The sequence below is a fragment of the Scatophagus argus genome, chromosome 5, assembly GCF_020382885.2.
Source record: "Scatophagus argus isolate fScaArg1 chromosome 5, fScaArg1.pri, whole genome shotgun sequence".
NCBI lineage: Eukaryota > Metazoa > Chordata > Actinopteri > Scatophagidae > Scatophagus > Scatophagus argus.
The window spans coordinates 4,671,632-4,695,340 of NC_058497.1; the positions used below are offsets into that span (position 1 = coordinate 4,671,632).

The 23,709-nt window shown below is 44.0% G+C and overlaps 1 protein-coding gene across 3 annotated transcripts; it reads right to left on the reverse strand.

Moving 5' to 3' along the window:
- Positions 1-504: 504 nt before the first annotated feature.
- zgc:165508 (uncharacterized protein LOC100101652 homolog) lies at positions 505-21,902 on the reverse strand. 3 transcript variants are annotated; one of them, XM_046390207.1, is made up of 6 exons: positions 21,264-21,902; positions 17,026-17,165; positions 10,660-10,753; positions 10,326-10,508; positions 4,635-4,766; positions 505-3,436 (listed from the first exon to the last, which is right to left on the reverse strand). In XM_046390207.1, exons 3-6 carry the CDS (start codon positions 10,727-10,729, stop codon positions 2,781-2,783), a joined length of 1,041 nt encoding a protein of 346 aa, XP_046246163.1. In that variant the 5' UTR covers positions 10,730-10,753; positions 17,026-17,165; positions 21,264-21,902; the 3' UTR covers positions 505-2,780. The 3 variants fall into 3 exon arrangements, with proteins under 3 accessions (XP_046246163.1, XP_046246162.1, XP_046246161.1); XM_046390206.1 differs by lacking the exon at positions 17,026-17,165 and having other exon boundaries at positions 21,264-21,901; XM_046390205.1 differs by lacking the exons at positions 17,026-17,165; positions 21,264-21,902 and adding an exon at positions 20,603-20,729.
- Between the last annotated feature and the right edge of the window lie 1,807 nt (positions 21,903-23,709).

Sequence of the window (23,709 nt, forward strand, 5' to 3'; positions counted from 1 at the left end):
AAGATTAGAGGATGAGATTAAGGGTAAAGATTAAGTCTGGATGAGTGAATCTATTCCCTGTCCTATAACAGAAGTATAACACACTTCATGTGTGAGAGAGAACGTGACAGCTGAATGAAAAACCACTGCCATCACACCAAGGTGCCCATCTTCTCTCATGTGCGCTCGTGCACACACACACACACACACACACAAACACACACTGCCTCAGGACAGTCTCAGAGAGACAGACAGAGCAAATGCACTGTGGTGAACAGACTGATGAATAGTTGCTCGGGGGGGGGGGGGGTGAACACTGACGTGTTCTCGTCATCAGGACAAAAGCACAACCTCGCCTCGCCAACATTTCTTGGCTTTTAATGTCAACTAAAAGGACAATCATCCTGCTGTAACCTCCAGCCACAATAATACACACAGGGGATGCAACACGATATCTGCTGCCGCCACTGAGCTGATTTTAGAAGCGTTTTACTCTGCACTTGCTCATTTAAGGAGGAGGAGGAAGAAGGGAAAGGAAGTCAAGCTATGGCTTGAGCAACAACATGAAGGGTGTGATGATGGTGTAACTTGGGAAGTCAAAGGTAACGAATGAAAGGCACAGCTTCAATGTTCCCCCTGAGTTGTCGCTGTCTTTTCCAACTCTCCTGCCTGGGACTGCTCATTTTCATGTAGTTTTGAGTACAGAAATCAGCTGATAGTGATGCCACCCCTTCTGTATTTTCAAAACCATTTCCAGATGTTATGTACGCTATGCTTTAAAAAAAAAGAAAAAAGAAAAGAAATCTCCAGCACCAGTAAAAGTTCAACCTCCAACAAGAGCTCAGCTTCACCAGACACTGCTTTAAAGGGAATCGCTGCATTGGAGGGGTTTTGGAATGGATAAACAGTGCAAGCATAAGGAGCTTGCTGACATCTTACAATACAGCCACACACACACAGTCACACACGCATTTGAACAGAATGTCAAAAACATACTGACTTGTGTGTTCAGGCTTATCTAAACAGTCAAACAACATTAGAGGAGGATGTGGGGACTTAACCCGTGCTTTAATTATTTGTTGAAAATAACTACGCACACCAGACTTTCTCGCTCACAAACACACAAAAATGCACCCACACAAGCACACGCACAGGGACACGGAGGGTGAGACGAGTGTTGTTATGTATGCGGGCGGGATGCACTGATGCTCTGGTCCAATGGGATTTCCTGAGTTGTATGAATGACAGTCCCTCTGGGAGAACCTCAGCAGGGTTCCTCACATCACCATGGAGATGGGAGTTTCTGCGTGTGTCACACAAACATGCTATTCTGCAAACATCATAGAAAAGAAAGGGAAGTAAAAGGCAAAGCTTATCAGGAGTCAGTATGAGAGGAAAGAAGAAGAGCATTTTGAAATTTTGGAAAAAACAAAACATGAGAGCTCTTCATGAGGATCATGACATATGGCGATAACAAACCGTATCACAGTATCCTCTTTTGAAATAAAAAATAAAATAAAAACTTTTTTTGTTCACATTGTATTATTTTTCCCATTAAACTATATCACACAGTGATAACAAAGAAAAGGAGAAATCTACAGCCACGTTAGCTTCGTGCAAAAAACCACATACACTGGCACGCCGCATAGGCAAAGAGATCAAAGCAAGACGACGCATACAAAAATATAGAAAATCTCCGATGCAACTCTTCACAGAAAGAAACCTTTTCTGTCTTTTCCATCTGCGCCACTTCCTGCTGAACACCCACCGCCAAAGGGTCACTTCAGGAACATTCTGTCAGTGTTTGTTGTTGTTGTCTTTGCTGCTGCTGTGTTTTTTTTGTTTGTTTTTTTTTTTTTTTTTTAAGACAACCAAAAGTTTTTGTGTCTTCCATGCAGGAATTGACAGAACCCCAAAAATATGCAGTAGCTAGAGTAGATCATTATGGCAGATGTCCATCATAATGACGTTGGTAATAATGTGAACAACAACATGTTTGAGTGATAGAAAACTAGTACAATAAAAGCATATCATTTCTGTCATATAATTTGTGACAAATCTTTTTTTAAACTTTGTTATTTTAAAATACATACTATGTCCTGTCGCTTTGAAGACATTCCAGCATTTGCTCATAATTGGTAGTGACAGGGTTAAATAGTTTGGCATACTCAGCAAGCCATGCCCAAAAGGATGCTAATTTGTCTCTTGCAAAGGAGGGGAGGGCAGGGGGGGGCAGGGAGGGAGGAGGGGGAATTAAGGGAAGATCCCAGGTTGCAACCCTCCCTCCCATGGGAGAAGCTGGGGAGGTGGGCGGGGTTTATACAGAACAGCTGAGATTACAAACCGTGCTCAAGACCGGGTCAGCCCATCGATTTCAGCACTTGCAAAACACATGCAAAGATAAGTCAGAGTTTCGGACTCAGTCATTCTGTCTGCCTGTTGGTGGCGTCCATTTTTAGAGTCGCTTCGCAGGAAGGGACGGAGCCGAAAACTGTGAGCGTCATACCCACAAACAAGTCACTGGACTGCTGCGGCACGTCCAGCACTCCTGTTTTCACACTGATAAAAAAAGATTGTTTGGACGCCTTCAAAAGAAAGTTAAATGGGGACAAAAGCAGTTGCGAGGTGGAAAGGAGGAGTTGAAATGCTGCAAGTAAGGCAAAGACGGATGCTTCAGATAAAAAAAATAACAACAAATAAACAGACTTTCAAACACCGTGGAGGAGAGGGGAAGTTGTTGCAAAAAAGAAATCTCTCCAAAGAGTTTGGAGGGACTAAACACTGAGGTGAGATGAGTAGAGTCACTGGTTGTTTGGCTCTCCTGCTCTCTCCTCCTCCTCTTCCTCCTCTTCATCGAGAGACACAACCCCAGAGGAGGCCACGTCGGAGACCCTCCTGCGGGGGTCGTAGTCAGGGGGGTACGCCACTCCGTTGCCCTCTGCCTCCACCTGGCACACGGTGCTTTCATAGTCCTTGCAGGGGGTGTCGTCATCCTCTCCAGGTGACAGGTATGTCTCAGAGTAAGACATGGAGTAGCAAGGAGAGTCCTGACCACCGCAGGGCCTGATGCTCCGCCCTCCCCCACCCAGGCTGTGGAAGCTGCAGTCCCCACCACCGGGCCTGCTGTGCCCCGCCCTCTGAAGCCGGGCAAGCAGCAGCTCCTCCCCTCCTTGCAGCGCCGACAGGATCTTAGCAGCAAGCTCGGCGGCGTTGCTGTGGGCGTGGGTGCCACGGTGGCCGCCCAGGTCACGCAGCAATGGGTGGTGTTCATCCAGACTGCAGAGGCTGGAGCACAGGGTGTCCGGGGAGCCTGCCGTGGGAGAGGGCTCTCCGCTGCCACCTCCCTCCCCACCTCCTCCTCCTCCCCCACTCTCACAACAGGGCCCTCGAAGGCCCAGGTGCTGGCAAAGCTGACTGTGGATCAGGTCCTTCAAGTAGGGAGGATATGATGGCACATCTAGAGGAAATAATACAGACTGTGAGCATGAAGTCCTGATGGAAAAAAAAGAACAACAATAAGAGAAGAAATACAAAATGAAACTGTAATATTCCCTGTAGGGTCACTGAGCAGAAAATACAGTGAGACGATGAATGGTGGAAATGTACCAGCAGAGAGGAAAAGAGGGATTTACACAATTTGCTGAAAAACACAGAAAGCAAAGTTTACTCTACAAGCTTGCTGTTTTTGCAACAGGAAGCCTCATTACTCATTTGTGTCAAACAGGCAAAGATGAAGTTTCCACTGCTGTCAGAAATAACTGAAAAACAATATCAATATTCTTATTTTAATAAGCAAGCAATACACAATTTAAGGACCAAAAAAAAAATGTTTAAACAAAAAAGTGTTACCAAATGATCAATATATAACTACCTAAGTCACGTGTTTAAAAGAAGTATAATAATAAATAAAAATTTAAAAAAAGACTTCATCCACTGCATTACAGGGTTATGAAAAATACCAGCAAACTATGGGATCAAATCAAGTAATTAATAACCATTAATAACAATTAAAACAATATAAACAATGTGACATTGCATATGACAACAATATGACACCCAAAGTATGTGGAAAATGTAAAAATATCAAGGTATATGTAACAATTAATGACTGCAATAGATGAGTGTTTTGGAGAGATTAAAGTCACATACTGTGACACTCCATTCACTACATGGCCTTCAGCAGAAGCTAAGAAGCCACAGATGAATGTATGAAGATAGAGAAGCAACACTGAGCTGAATGTTATTAGCTGTAAGACAGGTTATTGGTGGTTCAGTGTAATCAAGATGAAAGCTCTGGTATACACACACACACCTATATATACACACAGAGAGCCATGGTCAAATACACTCTGTGTATTTATAACTCGCTCACACACCATCCTCACACAGGCGCTGTCTCTGCGGCAAAGGAAATGATATTAAACTTGCAGGAGGGATATCAAATTGCGCCGAGGAACAAAAAATGTTGGGAGGGGGAGGAAAACTGGGGCACTGGGACAATGAAAGATAAAGAGAGGAAAACAGAGGGAGAGATGGATGAGGAAGAGGGTATCAGGAAGGAAGGGGACAGTATGAAGGAAATAAATGTGATTTAACTTTACCAAGGGTATTGTGGTGCAGAGGTACGCTGTGTGTGTGTGTGTGTGTGTGTGTACCTGTGCTCTGTGTGGTGGGCTCGTTGGCAGGCAGAAAGTCTTCATCGTATGAGTCATCGTTGGACTCGTCGCCGTCCACAGAGGACCAGGCCCTCAGCTTAGCCTCCGCTATTGCGAACTGCTCCGCCACACCTGCACACAAACACAAATAAGCTGCACATGTACACATGCAAATACATGGTTGTCACGGTGACAAAGAGGAAGCAGGCCATTGTGTCTTCATGTCATGTAGCTGTTTTTGATTGGCAGGTCTGTGTGAGGAAAAGTGCCCAGTGTAGTGTTAGACTGGACAGAGACAGCATTCCCATCAGAGGCAAAGCAGTCATTTGTCTGGTGAAATTAAGATGGCTGTCACTGGGGGTTTGATAGTGTTGTTATGCAGGCTGCATTCCTGCCAGTGCAGAGGAGACATGAAGTCGGAAGAAGAACAAACAGTATTCTGTGAAAGTCACCAGAAATATCAAGAGGAAAACACTTCAGCAATCAGTTGTTTTGTTTTAGGAAATCTTTGTTTTCAATATCTGCCCCACCCCACTTAGTAGAACAAAAAAACAAACAAAAAAAACAAACAGAAACATGCAAATCATAAATTAAATAGTTAGTAAATTAATAAATGAAAGAGGTTCCATCGAACTCGTCCATGGATCCCAAGTGCTATGGAACAGCTATGGGCTCCCTCTCATGCCATGGATCCTGGACCCTAACCCTAACCCCATCTTCTCTACAGGAGCACATGAATTCACCTTGTTAATCCCCTGAATAATATTAGGACAGTATTGACGTTGTCATTGGAGTAACAGTGATATGACATCAGGTCAAGTTTTGACAACTTACAAGCCAGTATTCAAGTCACGGCCAGCGTGAGTAAATGTACTGTATTGTAACGGCTCACAAATTCAGCATAATGTACATGTCCACAGCAGCAATCCTGTCAGTACAACAGGCTAACATCATACTGACCACTCAACTGCTATCAGATTATTTCTTACACAAATGCCACATTCATTCACCATTCAGAGTATTCATCATTGGTTTTGTTGTGTGTTTTCCTATACCAATGTTCATCCACTGTCAGTAAACACAACACATCCCGATCTGACATCAGAAGACTAACATTAAAGGGAAAGCTGGAATACTGTCAACATGAAAACATCTGCAGGAAGTGTGGGATTTCACTCACAGCAGCCTAAGAAAAAAGGACACTGACATCGTCTTTCTGGCCCGTATGTGTGTGCAGTATTTGAAAATTCAGTTTTGTTTTGTGTTTTCTAATGATGTTATCAGTCCCTGTATTCGTGTAGTGGCTATTTGCCCAGAAATGATAACATCCAGTACCTAGAATTAATTACCTTAACATACACCAACATACATGTGCATGTAAATTACGCACACATAAGGCCACAGAGAGCACATCACTGTGTGTGTGAGTGTGTGTGTGTGTGTGTGTGTGTCTGAGGTGACTCAGCATGTGCCAGAATCAGTAAGCTGCAAGGTACAAGTGACCAATCACCCCCAATCATCATCAGGTGCTGTCCAATCAGAGAGTAAGACTCCCCGGCTCTTTGTTTCTTCGTCTCTCTGCTCAGCCTCAGGCCTGTTCCTCTCAATCCATGCGTTTTGTATTCCTCCCCGTTCATCCACTCTGTCCTTTATGTCAAGTCTTTTTTCCAGTTGTCTCTCTCAATAAAACACTCTATTGACTCACCTGAGTCGCCTCGTTCCTGGCGTTCCCCTTTCTTTCACGGTGCCATCTTTCAGCCTTGTCCCTCACTCCTTGACTCTCTCTCTCTCTCTCTCCTCAGTCTCCTTTTCTTTATGCCTCTCTCTCTCTCTCTCCCTCAGACTCCCTCTGGTCAATGCTCAGTATTCACGCGTTGTCTTCCACAGATAGAGATCGATGCTCTCATTCATCTTCCACTGTAGCTGGGCCCTGAACTCTCCTCTCAAACTCTGGCACATCCTGCGGAAAATGCAGCTGTGTCTTTAGTTCCCCTTTGAAAACCTTTTAACAAATTCCTTTAAGTCAGGAAAAAAGAGATTTTTCACCTGCTTGCGTACTTTTTTATGTCACTGACCCACATACCACGCAAGGATAGGGATAAAGAGATGTATGCCTACGGACAGACACACACACACACACACACACACACAACTCTGACTTCTTCTCTATGTGAAACTCCCAATCATTATTATACGAATAGCATCTGTGGACAACCAGGAATCAAAGTCTTAACTTACACTGGTGAATATTGGGATATTAATATCAAAATGAATTTGTTCATCTTCATCTTAAATACAAACTCTGCTTGTCAACTTTGCAAACATGTGCTCACTATGCAGATCTGCACATGAAACAGATTCTTGTACTCCAACACACACACACACACACACACACACACACACACACAGACACACACATGCTACAATTTTAATTCTACTTAATCGCTGTATCTGGAGGTGTCTGTACACACAGTGGTACAGTTTGGCAATACTGCAGAAGGCTGTATGTTGTACAATGGTTTGCATTTTTACATCTGTCAACTTCATAAACATATATTGGCTAGAAGGCAAAGGGTAAGATTTGGTAAATTTTTCATCTGTGAAAATGCCTGAAAATGTTTTGGCAGGTGGAATAAAAGGTTTTTCTAGGATCATCACACGTGTAAATCATTAACTTGCCACCACACAGTACATATACTGTATATTGTTTAGACTACATGGAAAAATTAAAACTCATCTTGAAGAGGAAGTGACTGCTTTGTTCACCTGCTAAAACCTTGTTTTTTCACAGATGAAAGATAAAAAATGAAGATGGATCACCTGAGGTTTTTTCTCTCACTCTGTCTCAGGGCTTCCATAGTGTCTTTATTTTTGAAAGCAAAATGCTTGTCCTCTTTGCAATGGAAGCATCTCCACTCTGCACACCAGCTAGGCGCTAAATTTGTCTGCCTGTCAGGCAGGTGTCAGGCAGGTGATATACAGTGGGTTTATCAAAGCTTATTCCCTGGAATTGATGAGAGCTGTGTGAGTGAACAAACAGTGTAAGTAAAGTGATGAGCTGAAAGATATTAAACGCTCTGCAGAGCTGCAGAGTAGGTGATAATTCTCTGTGGGTTCATCACTACAAGCTTCAGCTGATTTAAGAAAAACTGACTCAGTTTGACAGGGAGTCTTTGCCAACTTCACCAGTGACCCACTCTGCTGTAGTGATAGATTGTGTAGCTACTTGTAGTGAAGAAATTCTTTCCATAACCTCATGCCAGTTTACCGACTGAGATTTTTCCAACAGGCTTGTCTGTTGCTGGGACTGTGTAAACCTGGTGGGTAGGACTGGTCACATACACCCCTGCTACTACAGTGCACAGGAACTGGAATACTGCCACTCTGCTACACACATAGTTCACAAACATCCACGCATGCACTTTCAACATATTGTCTCACTCACACTCTGTCTCTTTCATTCACACACACACACGCAAACACAGTGACATAAGCCTCTCTCTGTGTTGGCAGCGAGTTTCACGCACTATGGAGAGACACTGCAGGATTAACTTCAAAGTGTGCGTGTGTGCGTGTGTGTGCATTGGAAGAAGATTTGTCTATCAATAGGACAATCCCGCCAGCATTTTCAATTCTCAGGATGCCTCCTACACACATACACACACAAACACACACATACACACACACACACGCACACACACTGTTGTGTGCTTGCGTAAATACCTTGCATACGTGCTCACACATTCGCAAATGCTCACTTTATGTCCTCGCTCGCTGACATTCACGCACTGTGTTTAGTTGCACACAGTGACACCACCAACACTGGGCCCCAAGGAGAAAATTGACAAAAATGAAAGTCAGCATAACTGGCAGCTCCCTGATAGAACGGACGCACGCTGACGATGTAAGCTAAAGAAACAAGGAGAAGTATAATGTATGCTAAATGTGACTCTCCAACCCACACCACTGATGTCGACTTACACTGTGACATGAGGGCGTGCCACATCAGAAATTCTTTCTAAGAGTTATGTGGCCAGATTCAAATAGATCTATAAAGGCCACATATTTATGAAAGAATTTATGAAATGGCTGATTTCAAGGAAGACCTTTTCTCGGGTGCATTTAACTTTATCAAGCTTACTAAATCAGCTTGTCTGAATCATCATTGTCATCATATGATGGATCACAAAGATGGGAGCATGAGTACTGAAGCCATGTAAATGGTAAGATATAAAAAAAGGGGGGGAGGGAGACAGACGAGGCACAGGGGAAAATTGCTCTGTCACGGTGGCACCAGCCAGGAGCAAAACCTTACTGTGCAAATTAACCTTGAGAGTCTGCATTGCAGGGAGCGAGTGAGAGAATGGAGGGAGAGCAAGCAGCAGAGACAGGGCGAAAAAGACAGAGAAAAAGAGGTGATAAAGAGACAGAGGGCAGAGAGGAGCATTAAAAGAGGGGAAAGCATGAATAGGAGCAAGTGGTAATGAATGGAGGGGGCAGGAGTGAACGAAAGGAAAGCAAACAATGAGGTGAGTGAGAAGATAGAGGAGACAGAAGAGCTGTGGGTGAGTGGGGTTCTGGGAGGAACAAACCATCTGTATGTGTGAAGGAGTAGAGTTAAGGCCAATGAGAGTAGCTGCATACAGAATCAACACACAGTTTGTCACTGGATGACATCTGATCTCTTGTCTTTGAGTATTTTCGTGTTGATTCTGTCTGTATTGTGACTGGATCTCAACATGCAAAAATGAGGTAGGCACTGAGAGTGGAGTTGGGTGACCTTGCAACTGGCTGGGCAGACAGGGGACAGTCACCTGTCAAAAACAGTTTCATAATGTCTTCTGTGGCTCTGAGGAAGCTCTGTCAAGGTTAAGTAAATAACCCTGATGATGTCATAGTGATGTCATTTGGGTTATCTGAACTTGGGTTTGAAGACAACAGATTTAAAGCATGTACAACCTGCTGATTTTGATTTGGATGATGGGTAGTGTCCTGAATCTGGGGACATTTCAGTTATGTGCTACACCCATGATTTACCTTCATCACTACAGACTGCATTTACACTATGCTGAGATCCAGTCACAGGGTGAAGAAACTTTTAGATGTAGTCTGTTCTGGGTGAGCATTTATACCTTACATCATCATCATGTATTTTTCCATATTTAGATAAGCTTTCTAAAGTGCATGTTAAAAGTATGTTTAAAGGGGGTAAAAGTGAAAGTTGGCGCCTGTAATCAGTGTCTGTATATCTTCCTGATATTAGTTCAAATCCATCTCCGCATGTGGTGAAGTAAAAACTAGCTTGTTTGAAACTAAATTGCACACACCCACTGCCGGCAAATGCTTGCTGGGACTTTACGTTGTATCATCTCTGTATTTACAACATTGTGATTTATATGTCTGTAATTAATGATCAGGTACCATAAACACTCATCTGGTCCTGCTCACACATTTTCCTTTTTGTTTAAATTTTTTTTTTATTTATTTATTTAATAAGGATCTCATTTGTGTTTCATAAGCCCTCTAGCCCTAGGTGAGTGAGTCATCTCTTCAGTGTATTTTATGTCATCTGGCCAGTGCCCTTCAAAAGCTCCTTTCAGCCTGAACTTTGAGTGTAGCAAAGTGGGGTGTTTTTTTCCAGAAATATTTATGTAACAAATAAGTCGCACAAACAAACAACAGAAGTTTTACCCGCAGCAAAGCGCGCCTCCTGTTCTCCCTCAGTGAGGTCGGAGTATGAGTTGAAGTCTGATTCCAGAGCTGCTGGAGTGTCGATAGGCTTACACCAGCCTTTCCACTCTATCAGATGGGCCACTCTGCCCTGAGCCATCGCTGTAGGCTTTGTCACATGGTCTTTCACTACCTGGGAAATACCTGCAAAGACAAAGATTAAGGTTATAAAGCGCAATTTTTTTCTAATGATTACACATTTTTATTTTCATGTGCTTGCACGCATTAGCAGGATGAACGAATGCTTATGTATGAATATCAGCGGCATTCGTTAATTTTTTTGTGTTGCACTCACCGTGCAGGGAGGATCGAGCTAATGCAGCAATCTCTTGAATGGTAAGAGCTCTTCTTGATTTTGGCAGCATTTCAATGGTGTCATCAACATTCACCTGAAAGTGCAAGAAAAAACAAAAAGAAGAAAAAGTGTGACTTGGGGGAAGGAGGTAGAGTAGCTCAGCTCAGCTCGACCGTGAGCCAGCCTCACAATACACCCTGCTGTGACTCACAGGAAAACCCACTGTTGTCTTTGCATAGAGAAGAGACTCCTGTGTTCACAGTACTCCAACTACTTCAGAGTACTTCAAGGCCTTGGAAAGTGAAAGGATTTTCTCTTTACGTGTCAAATAATGGTTTTAATAGTTCACAAGCTGCATGACAGCAACCACACATGGCGATGTATGTGCATGCACGCACGTGCACATGCTGACTTGTGCTGAACAATGATTATTTCAGCAACTACGGATAATTATAAAATAAGCAGGACTATGTTTAAATAATGTAAGCTAAGTTATGTAGCATATCAAAGTAACAAGAAGTACAATTATTTGCTTCCTTTTCATGAGTTAGATGAAAACAATATTCACCTCATATCACTGATCAACGTGTTTTACCTCCTTTGTTTGTCTTGTTTTATCTTGTTTTAATCAGAAAACAAGTGTAAAAATGACAAGTTGTAGGTTACGGAGGTTTATGCGTTGTACTGTTTCTTATCTAAGCGGACTATGTCGGTCGCCAGTCAAGCAGCGGAGACAACAACTGGTTTGACATGCCAAAATACTGTACTATTCTTTTCAAGTTAGGAATAGCCCAGCAACATTGTAGCTGTAGCTCACTGTAGTCTGTTCGGATAATTGAGCTGACTCCTCTCACACTACAACTCAGAGTGTTTTGCCGAGTGTATGGTTATGTACAAGCAGGGATAGAAAGAACAAGAAATATATCTCTGGTTTTGGACTGGCTGCTGTATATTTGCATATTATCTGCAGACAGCTGATACCAAAGTGGAGCTTTATAGCAGTGCCAGATGTGTCTCTTAAGAGATTTCTGATGCAACTGAAAATATGCAAGTAATTGGAGAGGAAACTGACAAAGTTCTGCGTCCAGGCGGCTGGATAGGTAACTTCCCCGCAGTAAATTAACAGCACCAGACAGTAGACAAAAGATAAACCCCCTCCTCTGTCTGTCCTCCATCAAATCTGTCTCCTGTGTAAAGTCAAACCACAGAGGGAGTATCGGGTGTTGACAAGTTCTTTTGTCCACTAACTCTTTTTATAGCCCTACCTGTACTCACGTGGGAACTGGGCACGTCAACAGCAAAGGCCACACGCTGAGCTGACGCTATCGTGTTGTTATTCAATGTGGGTCAACACACCTGGCTGAATGGACAATTTGATGACGGTTTTATGCAGACAAGTATATCTCAACAGGTGCAGACTGCATCCAGCTCCCTGAAGCTCTAGTTTCACCTGCTTTCATTTAGAGAAACGACCCTTTGACATGACCAAAATATGGTCCCAGAGTCAGAATCCTGCCAGCGGACCATCAGTGTTCTCAAAGAAAAATGATTCCAGTAAAATGTAGCATTTAATCTCAAGGTGAATGACTACAATGAGCCTGTATTGGTATTTAACTTGTTTCCAACAGAGAGCGCTGTCTACATTAAGACTGGACTAAAGACCTCAAGTTACCTCATCTCAAGTGACAGATTAGGTCAGTGGTTGTGAAGACAGAGACATGAGTATGAATGCTTTGAGGAGAAAAATTGACTCTGGGTGTCACATTTTTAACCAAGAGGGAACATCTTAATATTTGGTCAAAAGTGTCAGTTCAAAGGCAGTTATGTTTGATATGCTGAGAGAGTATCACTGCATGCAAGGAGCATAACATCATGAGACATTTTCAGACCAAGCATGCTAACTTCGCCGCTAACTTGTCATCATGACAAAGAAAAGGAAAAGCCCTGAAACTTTGCTCCAACATAATTGTCAGATAGACTACTTTTTCACTCGCAATCAACTATGGTTTCTGGTTTTGTCCTGTTAAAAGTTACTTCCATACGCTGTATCCATTTTAAACTATAAGCCTTTTGGCATTCCATTGGACAGGAGCCGTTAATTTCGTAACAAGGCTTTTATTGTGAAACATTTGTAGGAACATGTTGTGAAAAACTCATTAACTTGCAAGATTCACATATGCACTTGAATCTTAGCTAAGACATTTTTTTCTCTAGTTGCACCAGGTAAAAATCTTATTTTATTCAAGATGTTAAACTTTAGAAGAAAAGTTTGGTTGAAGGGCTGCTGTAAGAAATAAAAACGCGTTGTTATGATGGATTGTGGTGCCGTTACACTCTGACCCAAGGCTACATTCATTCCAGAATCAGCAATAAAAGTTATCTCCCTGCTGCCATACAAGCTTGCAAAACAGAACTGCTTTTCTCTTTGAAACTGTATTGTACAGGCAGCTAACATATTAGGCCAAGACAACTAAGCTCAGTTCAAAAATTTCTAAATTTGTTCTAATAAATGGCCCAATTTGTGGCCGTTCACTTAATTTATCTAAGTTAGTATTGCCCTCTGGAAGGAAATGTTGCCCAACCCTGTGCTAAAACAAGAGCATGACAGGTAAACATAGTAAGTACTTGGATTGTTGGGTTATTTTGAAGTTAAATCTTCCTATTTCCCTCCATTCATTCATAAGTCATCAGTTTATATGGACAGCATGATGACACATGCCAGAAGTATCACCCTAACCTTGTCCTGTAAGCTTAATAGCAACAAAATTCCAGCTGAACAACAAACAAAATTATCTTCAGTAGGGCCCTGCACAAGCAAACGGGACCCTGAGCTTGCGATGCTATCAGCGGCAGCCGCGAGGCGTGATAATCCTCTTGTGCCGCAGAGCAGCTCACAGATCACAGAGAGGATAAGCTGGAGATAATGTGACATATACTCTCGAGGAGGGTTACAAAGATGCATTGCGTAGGCCTTTAAATTAAAAATCAGATGTCAGATGCAGTCAATGTTGTTCGCCCACAGCTGAATATGTTTGAATTGTTTTCAAATAGTTGCCCAGAAAAATCACTTCTGTGTGGTGTGGGAGGATTGCATGTATCTTCAGGGAAGTCCAAGTCAAAAAAATCCATGCTGGCACTGCTGCTAAGTTTGATTTCATTACCATTTTCTTAATGTTGTATCACATGATGATGTGAATGCTGTTTCTGATATTTACAAGAATACAAATTGGAAAGGACAACTTGTCATTTTCACAGTTTGAAGGCACAAAATGGTTCGACTTAAGTAACAGGTTCAACTATAGTTGTATGAACTTGATAAAACTGAGTCCAGCTGTGCTTGAGCATCGCCTCAGCTCCAGTTAACAGCACCACGGGCTGCCGGCTCTGCTCCCCTCCCCCCTCTGCTCTCCCACTGCCCTACTGAACAACAGAGTGAACACAGACGAAGACATGAGCGGCACTCAGAACAGGCTGAGCGCTTCACTTAGACTGCTGTGCCACATCTTTTCCATCGCACACTCCAACAACATGCAGCGCATACATATGCATATTTACACCAAAAAATCTCAAATAATAACCAAGCTGCATTTAATATTATAAGCCTTAAAGGTGCCATATGTAAGAATGTGAAGCAATTTACATGCATTAATTGTGTTGTATTGCCTATGTGTGAACAGACTGTAACCTAACTTAGAAAAACAAGAAAGAAAGAAGAAAAACAAGACCTCCAACTTCCTTGGTTGCCTTAGCCTTATATTATGTACTAAAGACTGGACAACGCCTACTATCACACCTGTCAGGAAAGACTCATGTCTGTAGTCACTCTTAAAAGAAAAGCAGTAAATACACAAATACGCACAAAATGTTACAAAGTCCTAAATCTTTTTCACGCTCCAGACAGTAGAGAGGCTGTCATGATGCTGCTCAGGTTCACTTTTGGCTTTTAAATCATTGGTTAACTGTCGTGTCTGTGAGCCAGCGCAGGTGGACTGCTGAGACGGCCGAGAGAAAAAACACAACAGGCTCTTTAACACAATGCTGGTAGCTGAGAGCAGGCAGAGAGCAGGCTGACAGTGTGTGTGTGTGTGTGTGTGTGAATGACATGAAACTTGCTGGTGTCGCCCTTTCTGTGCATAAACAAAAGCACACTTCAGAGATTTTAGGGGTTTTTTGGGGGGTGTGTCTTTTAGGTTTCTGGTTTTCTTGAAAACTGTGATATAAATTTCTTGAAATTGTAAAATCTAATTCAAAAGGAAATGTTAGTGCTTCAGAAAACCATTTTTGTTGTGGTACAGCTACCAAATAAGGCCACAAGTTTCCATTGCTAAGATGCATTGTATTTATTGCTTTATTTTTCAGGAGAGGTTGGATCACAGAAGATATAATTTGTATCCATTGTACTAGCCGATTAAGTACAATGTTATTAATTAAAGATCAACAGTGTTGCTTGGGTTGCTTTTTGTTCAGTAGTCCAACAACAAGCGCTGAATGCTTTCAGCGGGAACAGACTGCTATATTCTCTGGTGGAAAACAACGTGAACTTCCTTCTCCTCCTTCTACATGCCACGATTCTGTCCAACTGTGCGTGCCTCGCTCTCTCTCTTTCTCACTCGCTTTATCTCTCAAATTTTCCACAATGGGAACATTTCTATGGCAACTGGTCACCATGGAACAATTCCTCCTGGTATGCCTGCACGCCTGATACACTGATGATGTCACACACGCCAAACACCAGCCAAAAAGGAATGATTCTGCACATGTTTTCCTGCGTTCATTCACTGTAGAAGCTGCCGCTCGGAGATGCCACGGCTAACAGACGTCAGAGATGAGGCATTAGTATCATCATCATAGCAAAAGTCAGTCTCTTTGGTAGCTTTAATTATGAATCCGAAAAAAATGTTAGTTACCAGTTGTTGCTCTAACTTCAACAAAATTCAGCATTATTTCCCTAATCTAACCAAATGTAACTTATGTGTGTCTTTAAAGCATTAAAGAGTCCTTCCAGTGTAAAAGAGATGTGTGTGAAGAACAGCAATCTACCAGCCTGTCTTGCACAGTGCCCAGTATTCAATAACAGACCTGCCCATGACGAGCGAGAGGCTGCTTCTCATAATGGACCACTTAGGCGCTGCTGATCATCGTCTGGCTCGCTCACTGCGACACATCAGATTCACACCCAGATGGTACGCACCGATGGATAAAAGAGGCAAGGTGGATTCATCATCCTAATTACCATCATCATCATCATCATCTCTGAGCCAATTATAAGCATACCACCTACCTAAGTTCCACAGCCTTAGTTAAAAATGCCCAGGCATTACTTTGCTTTAAGATCCAACATTTCTAGACATAAATGCTGTAAAGTATTAACTACAACATTAAATTTCCAGTTGCTTGTCAGTCTTGGGGGCAGGTCACCCTGGCTCGTGTTTGTTATATGACACCGCATTATAAAACGGTCAGAAGCTCTGGTGCAACCGGTGGAGGGCTGGGGCTGGGTGTTTGGCTTTTGAACTTAAATAAGCATTTCAGTTAGCCACTACAACTGCAGCATCTCATAGCTGAGCTCACCCTGCCATGCACACGTGGCCAGCACGCAAAAGCACAAGAAGTCGTGCTGTTGAGGAGTAATCTCAGTGTTTGATTTTTTCCAAAGGCAAGAAGCATTACGCTGTGTCACTGAGATCCTATTTCAAACCCCAAATTAAGAATGAATTGTTAATTAAGGTGAAAGACTTGCAAATAATTAGAAACCAACTAGTTAACAATAAAGAAAACTAAAATGGAAAAAGAACTCTGGGTTCAACCATACATTAAAGATTTGGAGGGCATGATTAATAAGGTAATTATTAAGCTAGGAAAGGTTGAGAAAATAATTTTCTGCTTCATGCGGTGAATTAGCGAGATTGTCATATTTGATTAGGCATATCTGCTCGGCGCCTGACTAGGTCCTGGGTCTAATAAACTTGGCTCGTAGCTTTGATCATATCGTTTGAAGTATAATATACACAGAACATTCCATAACTTGTGTATCAATAAATACAAATTTCCTTTGAGTACTTGGTTCTTGGGCGCTATGTAAGCTTGTGAAAGGATTTACCCGCCATCCAAGAAAAAAAAATCCACTTTGGATGTGGCGCCTGCGCACTTCCGCGAAATGTAGCGCGTCATTGGCTTAATTAGAATCGTTATTATCCATTATAAAGCACTTCTGAATATCAACCAGCTCATGTTTTAGTGACTGCATAAGTCTCTCCGGGTGGGAGGCCATGCACGAGATGTCAGTGGAGCTTTGTTAGTCAGGCTACAGGCCTATTGCAAAACCAGACCAAGCTGAAACAATGAAATAAAGAATATTAAGGGCACCTCGCTGAAGTCCAGTACGCCCAAAGGTGCAGTCAGAATCAGTCTGCGCGCCAAGCAGGTCCGCGTGCCCCCCAACAGCGCGAGGTCAGACAGGGAGCTTGCCGCGCTCCAGTCCACGCGCAACGAACCGTCAACCGCCACTGTTAGGAGGAAGAGAGCCATGTGAAGAACATAGCAGATGAACAATCGTAAAACTCATAGCAGGCTTAGCTCCACACCACATTCTCGCTCCACAATAATCAATAATATTATGACGACAGCGCTCCCCTTTTCACGAGGCCATAAAAGGTCATCGGTCATAATATTAGTTTTAATTACTGGAGCGAGAAATGCCAGCTATGAGTTTTAAGGATTCGACCAATCCTTACGTGTTGCTTTACGGTCAGAGATGCAGTCACCATGCCAACCCATGCCTCCACGGGGACCCCACGGCATCCACTCAGGGGCCATGGCCATATAAGGGAATATAATGTTTGTATGTTTGTAATGTTGTACTGTAGTTTCCTCCAAATAAAATCATATTCAAACACATACACTCCCGCCCCATCCCAAAAAACACACATATGTAGGCCTGCCAGCCAATGCCTGTCTTGTAAAAAGACACATAGACTATAAATACAACAAGGAGGGCTTTTTGAAGAGAACTGTGAGACAGAGAGAGACTAAAAGGACTACCTGATTTGAAACTAAAAAGCATCAAATATTGATAAAGAACTGAAAAATATTTGCTTGGGATGTTATTTTAGGATTTAATTTTAAAACGCTCTTGTATTATAAAACTTAAAAGGCGTCTTTGGAATCATTATGCGTTTTCAGAAAGTGTTTTAAATCACACAGTAGCTCTGGAGGACCCTTCTTTTTATTACATGTGGAACAGGTGTGGGTGTTGAGCTCAGCATCCACAGAACCCCTTTACCGCAGCATACTCTGCAGAGACTACTTGTAGTCAGATAACACGGGTGTGGGGACTTCCATGCACTTTAAAGCCATGCCATGTCATGCAGGTAAGGCCGTGACAGCAGTCCAAGCGTTTCTTTTTTAAAAAAGAAAAAATAATAATAATATTTTAAGGCTGATTTGTTACGTCGGAGAAAGATGAACAATAGGCTAAAAACATTTTCAAAAAAACCCCACACAGAATAAATGGAATGCCTGTAATGACATTATGCAGTTTTTACCTGCCTGCTGTTTAATGCACATCCTCTGACGTTAACAGGCACGTCATCAACACAACCGAGCAGAGGCGCGCTGCAGGACGAGCGGCGCTACACGGAGCGCAAATGTCACTGAGCAGACGTCATATCTCACCACAGACGTGGGACTACTCGGTTGACTACATGAGCTTAACCTTTCTAATAGCTGCCATCTTCATGACCTGACAGACTCGCGGACCATGGAGGACCAAAGGTGCTGCTGATAAACCTGTGAATGGGGCCTCGCACAGTTAGAGCGCAGCACGCAGCAAAACATTTCAGCACCTGGACAGCTCCCATCCGCCACATACTGCAGCTCAGCCCTCACGTGCAGTGCTGCGCGTGCTCGCCATTCTTCAAATCAGATCTGCAAAACGAGATTAAGAGGTGGGCCTCTAAATGTCAGTGCCTGGATCCTCTTTCCAGCCCTCAGCTGCAGGGAGGCGTTTCTAGTTACTGTGTGTGAAAAGAGCGACTCGCTCGATTAGTCGCCAGCACCCATCTCAAATATTGAGTCCAATATCAAGACCAATCACTCACCCCCGGGTCAAAGACCTGCCGATTAGCGCACCGAGCTCAAGTTGCCCACCAGCAGAATTCAATATGTTCCATTTAATTGGGTGTGATGAGATCAGATGCCCGGGGTGTATTGTATCGTCGAATCTAGGCCACCTTGGTCAATGAAAGTATTGTTGAGAGGAGTGAAAGATGCGCACGTGTTTAGTATCAGACCGATGCTGAGAATGTGACAGTCATTTGAGCCCGGTACGTGTGGGATGTGCAGCCCCGCTTGTCTGTCTGAACCCAGAGGCATAATGGTGACACGTCGACAACTAACTGTCAGAATCCGCTCACATTTCGCACGGCTCTCCGCAACCTCCTGCTGTCAGTCGGCGGCTTTGTTGAGCGGGGTTGTTGCCCTTTACTGCGACACACAGCAGTCTGATAGGTTTTAAAAGACACCGCGCACGCTTCAACATAAATGTGTTGCGTTCACGTCTGCGATGCAAGAGCTCTGGAAGTCAGAGTAACCGTGTTTTGCAGCAATGACCCTGAGCGAAGATGCAAACGCATATGCGTCTAATGGAAAGAAAAAAAATGACCGGAGTGAGTGACGTCCTGAAACACGGGACACAAATCCAAACCATCACGGGCTTGATCAAACTGAGAGCTTGGCTTTTTCTGTTTGGAGGACCAGACTGAAACTTGTGGCGGCTCGTTTGGCCCTGCGGTCATCCTCCATCTGTGGCTAATTTGTTAATTTGTTCGACGTCTTTTTATCTTAATTAATCTCCTTCCCCTGACTGTGATCTTTCCAAAGCAGAGCAGCAGCTCCAAAACTGTGTCTTCTTCCCTCAAAGCAAATGAGAATTGCAGTCTTTATTTATTTATTTATTTGGATTTATTCATTTATTTATTATTTTTCTAATAGGTCTCACTCACACAAACACTCCTTCTCTCTCTGTAGTTCCCGTTGTCGTGGAAACTGCAGACAGGGAGACCTCAGCCGTGCATCTCTCTCTCTCTCTCTCTCTCTCTCTCTCGTCTTTCGGGCTCTGAGAGACTTATGAGCGAATCAACACAATTAGGTCAACACCAGCAGCAGCGTGATGTCACACATATACAGGCTAAATATGAGATTCAAACAGGTGGCTGTTGTTGACCTATTACGCTCTTGATAAATGCGCGGAGACGTGCAAGTGTAAGACAGCTTCATGTGGGATTAAAGGGACTGGGGCATGTCCTCACGCACTCCGCGATGAGGAGACGGGGACAAGGCGCCATGATCATCAAGTGACCGAAGCGACAGATTACATAACCAATTAGATCAGATATGACGGATAAGTTACAGTTTGAAAGACAGCATGTAACACGTCTGCTTGTGTGAGAGAGATGGATGAAGGATGGAGGGATGGATGGATGTGGGGCAGTTTTGACATATGGAGAGGTGACCCAGTCAAAGAAACAACAGGACTGGGGGAGGGTGGGGAGGGGGGGTAACTGAGGGACACACGCATCATCAGAGGTCGGGGGAGCACACAGAGGACGCGGGGCCCTCGGCGACATTTAGCCGCCAGCGGAGCGGCTGGCAGACACGCACAGCGAAGGTGTAAACAACCAGAGCACATAGACGCGGAGGCAACAGGGAGCTTGTTTCTTGGCAACAAGCATAATGATATCTTTGCTGCATGTGTGCACCGACAAGCGGTGGTGAAGTCCGTTTAAATCTGGACATCTGCGACTGGGAACTAATCTGTGTTTTCTCTACTTTTATACCAACAGCAGACGAATCCTAAAATTCTTAGAAATGCAGAGTTATGACCTGAACCGGTCGCGTGCGTACGGATACGAGCAAAAAAAAAAAAAAAAAAAAGGTGTCCTACCTTGCAGCTAAACTGGGTCAGCGCGGTCAGAACCATCGTGTCTGGATGAGTCTTTTCCTCACAAAAATAAAAGCCGTTTAAGAGCGCATCCCTCAATGGTGTCAAGAGCACCTCTGTCTTCTCTGCCTCTGACTTGCGTGCTCACCGAAAAAGCTCCTTGCAACTCTCGTAGCATCGCGATGTTTAGGCTGCAGATACCAGCCCCTCAAGCTCTTCCCCACCACCCCAACTACAATGCACCTCTGCACGCACACACACACACGCACGCACGCACGCACGCACCATTTAACCTGTAATAGACTGAAATCTCACAAATTGCAGCTATCTAAAACGCGTGTTACATGTAGGGCTCCTTATTCAAATGCATATGACTCAGCAGCGCTATCATATGTCTCACATCTCCGGCACAGCATGCTGTGCACTACAAGCACCTACATTCACTCATAGCCTCTGCACCCGCGAAAGGCTGCAGCAAAACAAATGCGAATACATTCAGGCTCCCTTCGGCGTGCTTTTATGAGAGCAGATTAAAACAACTCTTACCAACTGGCGCTTTGGAGCTGATACAGCCCATTTTCTCAGCAGCATGTAGAGCCTTCTAGGAGAGCAATCTATCAATTTTGCTTCGCTAATTTCCCTGTGTAAGAGCCGCAGACCGTACCTCACTGATCGAAAGCCTCTGTCACTCTCCTCATCTACGGAGGCTCCGCTGGGTTCCGGTGCGCGCTGCTGTGCTCAGACCGCCGGAATGACGCCGAGGGCGGAGGGAAGTCCAGCCATCACTTCTGCTGTCTTTTCAGTCTCTTCTTTGTCTTTGATTTGCTTCAAATCCATATACATATATGTGTGTGTAGATATGATGTTTGTGCAGCTTTGTTGTTTTGTTTTGTTTTTTAGTATTATTAGCCCTGAGTCTCTTGGATGAGTCTCAGCTCTACGTCACCGGTTGAAGGGTCGTGTCCTGCGGTTCAGCACCACAGCGGACGGACAGCGCTCTGTGAAGCGGCGGCGGCGGCGGCAGCATGGAGTTCTCTCTCGGCTCTTTCTCAGCTGCAGAGGCTGGGGTTTTCCCTCTCGGTCACTGCCGGTCAAGTCCACGCCTCACAGCGACACGGATCCCAGGTCCCCCGCGCGCTCTGTGTGCGCTCTTGCTGTCGCCTCGACAGGTGGAGGATCATTGGAGGGTGACACTGACAGAAATTCCACGCTTAACTGCTTATATAGAGTCCAAACGAGTTTCCGCCTCCCCGTACTGTTTTCCCCAGCTAGGTGGAAGCGGAATGAGATGTGATTGGCTGGTGTCACCTTACATGCTACATAGGAAAAAGGGAGGAGTTAACGTGCACACACACGCTGTCGTTTTAGCGTTGCGCTTCTCCTCATCTGTATCTCAGCTGACAAAGTGACAAATGAGGAACGTGCCGCATATTTCAACAGGTCTTAAAAGGAAAACAGCAGAGTTGATTACGGCCTGGAGCAGGTTATGATGCGGAGAAATAATAATAAGAGAGAAGCAAAAGCCACTAGTGCAGCAGCTGAGATATTAATTCATTATTTTCCTGTCGAGAACAATCTAACAGTCCTCGGGAGAAAAGGTCGTGTTGGACCTCTAAATGCCCACGGGCTGTATACACGGTGTTGTGCAGTGATGCAATAATAGGACCATCCAATTACAGCGGCAAAAGCACATGTGAGAAAAGTGACATTTTTCACACGCAGTCTGACACGTTTGAGGACATCAGAGCCCCGTTTCACGCTCCCACGCCGTGTAGTGGCCCAGCTGCAGGCTCGTTACGACCTCTACGCCCATGCGCCCACACAACAAAGGCAATGTTTCTAAAAAAATATGCTTTACATTCTACGTACATGCATGTTCGGTCACAATAAGCCATTACAAGCAAGGGAAGAGTGTGTGAATAAAAACAAAAAGAAAGCTCTCTTGTGAGGTTTAATTGTGACCTATTTGTAAGCGACCTACTCTTGTCTCCAGACTGAAGTATCTCCATTCTCCCTGCGTCTCTCTTCACGCCCACCAGGACTCTAAACATAGACCCGCAGAGCTGCTGATCCTCGCGGACGCTCCTCCACTATACGCCTTTTATCTGTAAGCGGAGGACAGATCCGGGGTCCTCTGGTGGGCATTTTCATTTAATCTCCAACACAGGATGATGCAACGGCCTCTGACGGGTCACATTTAAAGACTCTATGAAGTACGACCTCCCCGTTTACATGCATACGATGCTCATGATATCTTAGCGCGCTGATCCTGAGCGCACCGAGGTGCAGCCTGAGGCGCTGTTTAAAGAAAGGAAAACATCAACCACAGTGCCACACACTGCATATGTTTACTGTAGTCATTTTCAACATTTTTTTTCTCATGCACCCCTCTGGAAGATAAATAACTAGCGCGTTACATCGACTTCTTGTCAGTCATAATGTTTCCATAAATTGCCCCATGATTTGTTACTGTGCACGGCGAACGTTTGGCTGTTAGTGGTGGCTGTGATTAATGCAGGGAATGCACTTCATCCCTTGATCATTGCACTACAACGGAAACAGACAGAGCTGTTTTCCTTTGTCAGAACAGCTGAATTTGTACACTACGACAACCCTAAAGACATTTGATCGGGAATGTTGCCGAAAGGTCATCAAGAGACAATTTGGAACGACGCTCAAGCGCACGTTGTGTGTGCGTAAATGCGCGCGATAGAGCCGGAGGAGGACAGAGGCTGCAGCCCCCACAGGTGCTTTTCCAACTGTGAATGAATCCTTCAGTGCCATCATGAAAACAAAGTCAAAAATGACCAACTTCATTATCAGTTAAAACTCTAAAAGTGAGTGCGAAACAAAATTACCTAACTTGGAGATAAACTGAGGGGGCAATGTGCATTACCGCTCTTCACATGTTCAACACGTGGGAGGACAGGGATTCGTCACTCTGTTATTTTTGCTCATGTAAAGTCTAGCGCAGAGGACTGTAATCTTCTGTACCTCCTCTTTCCCTGCAGTGCGCACTCAGCTCCCATTTCATAACACATCAAAGTTGCAGCAAAGCCACAGCTCGTGTAGCTCGATCAGTCCTCTCTGTGCCACATGCCAGTTTGTCT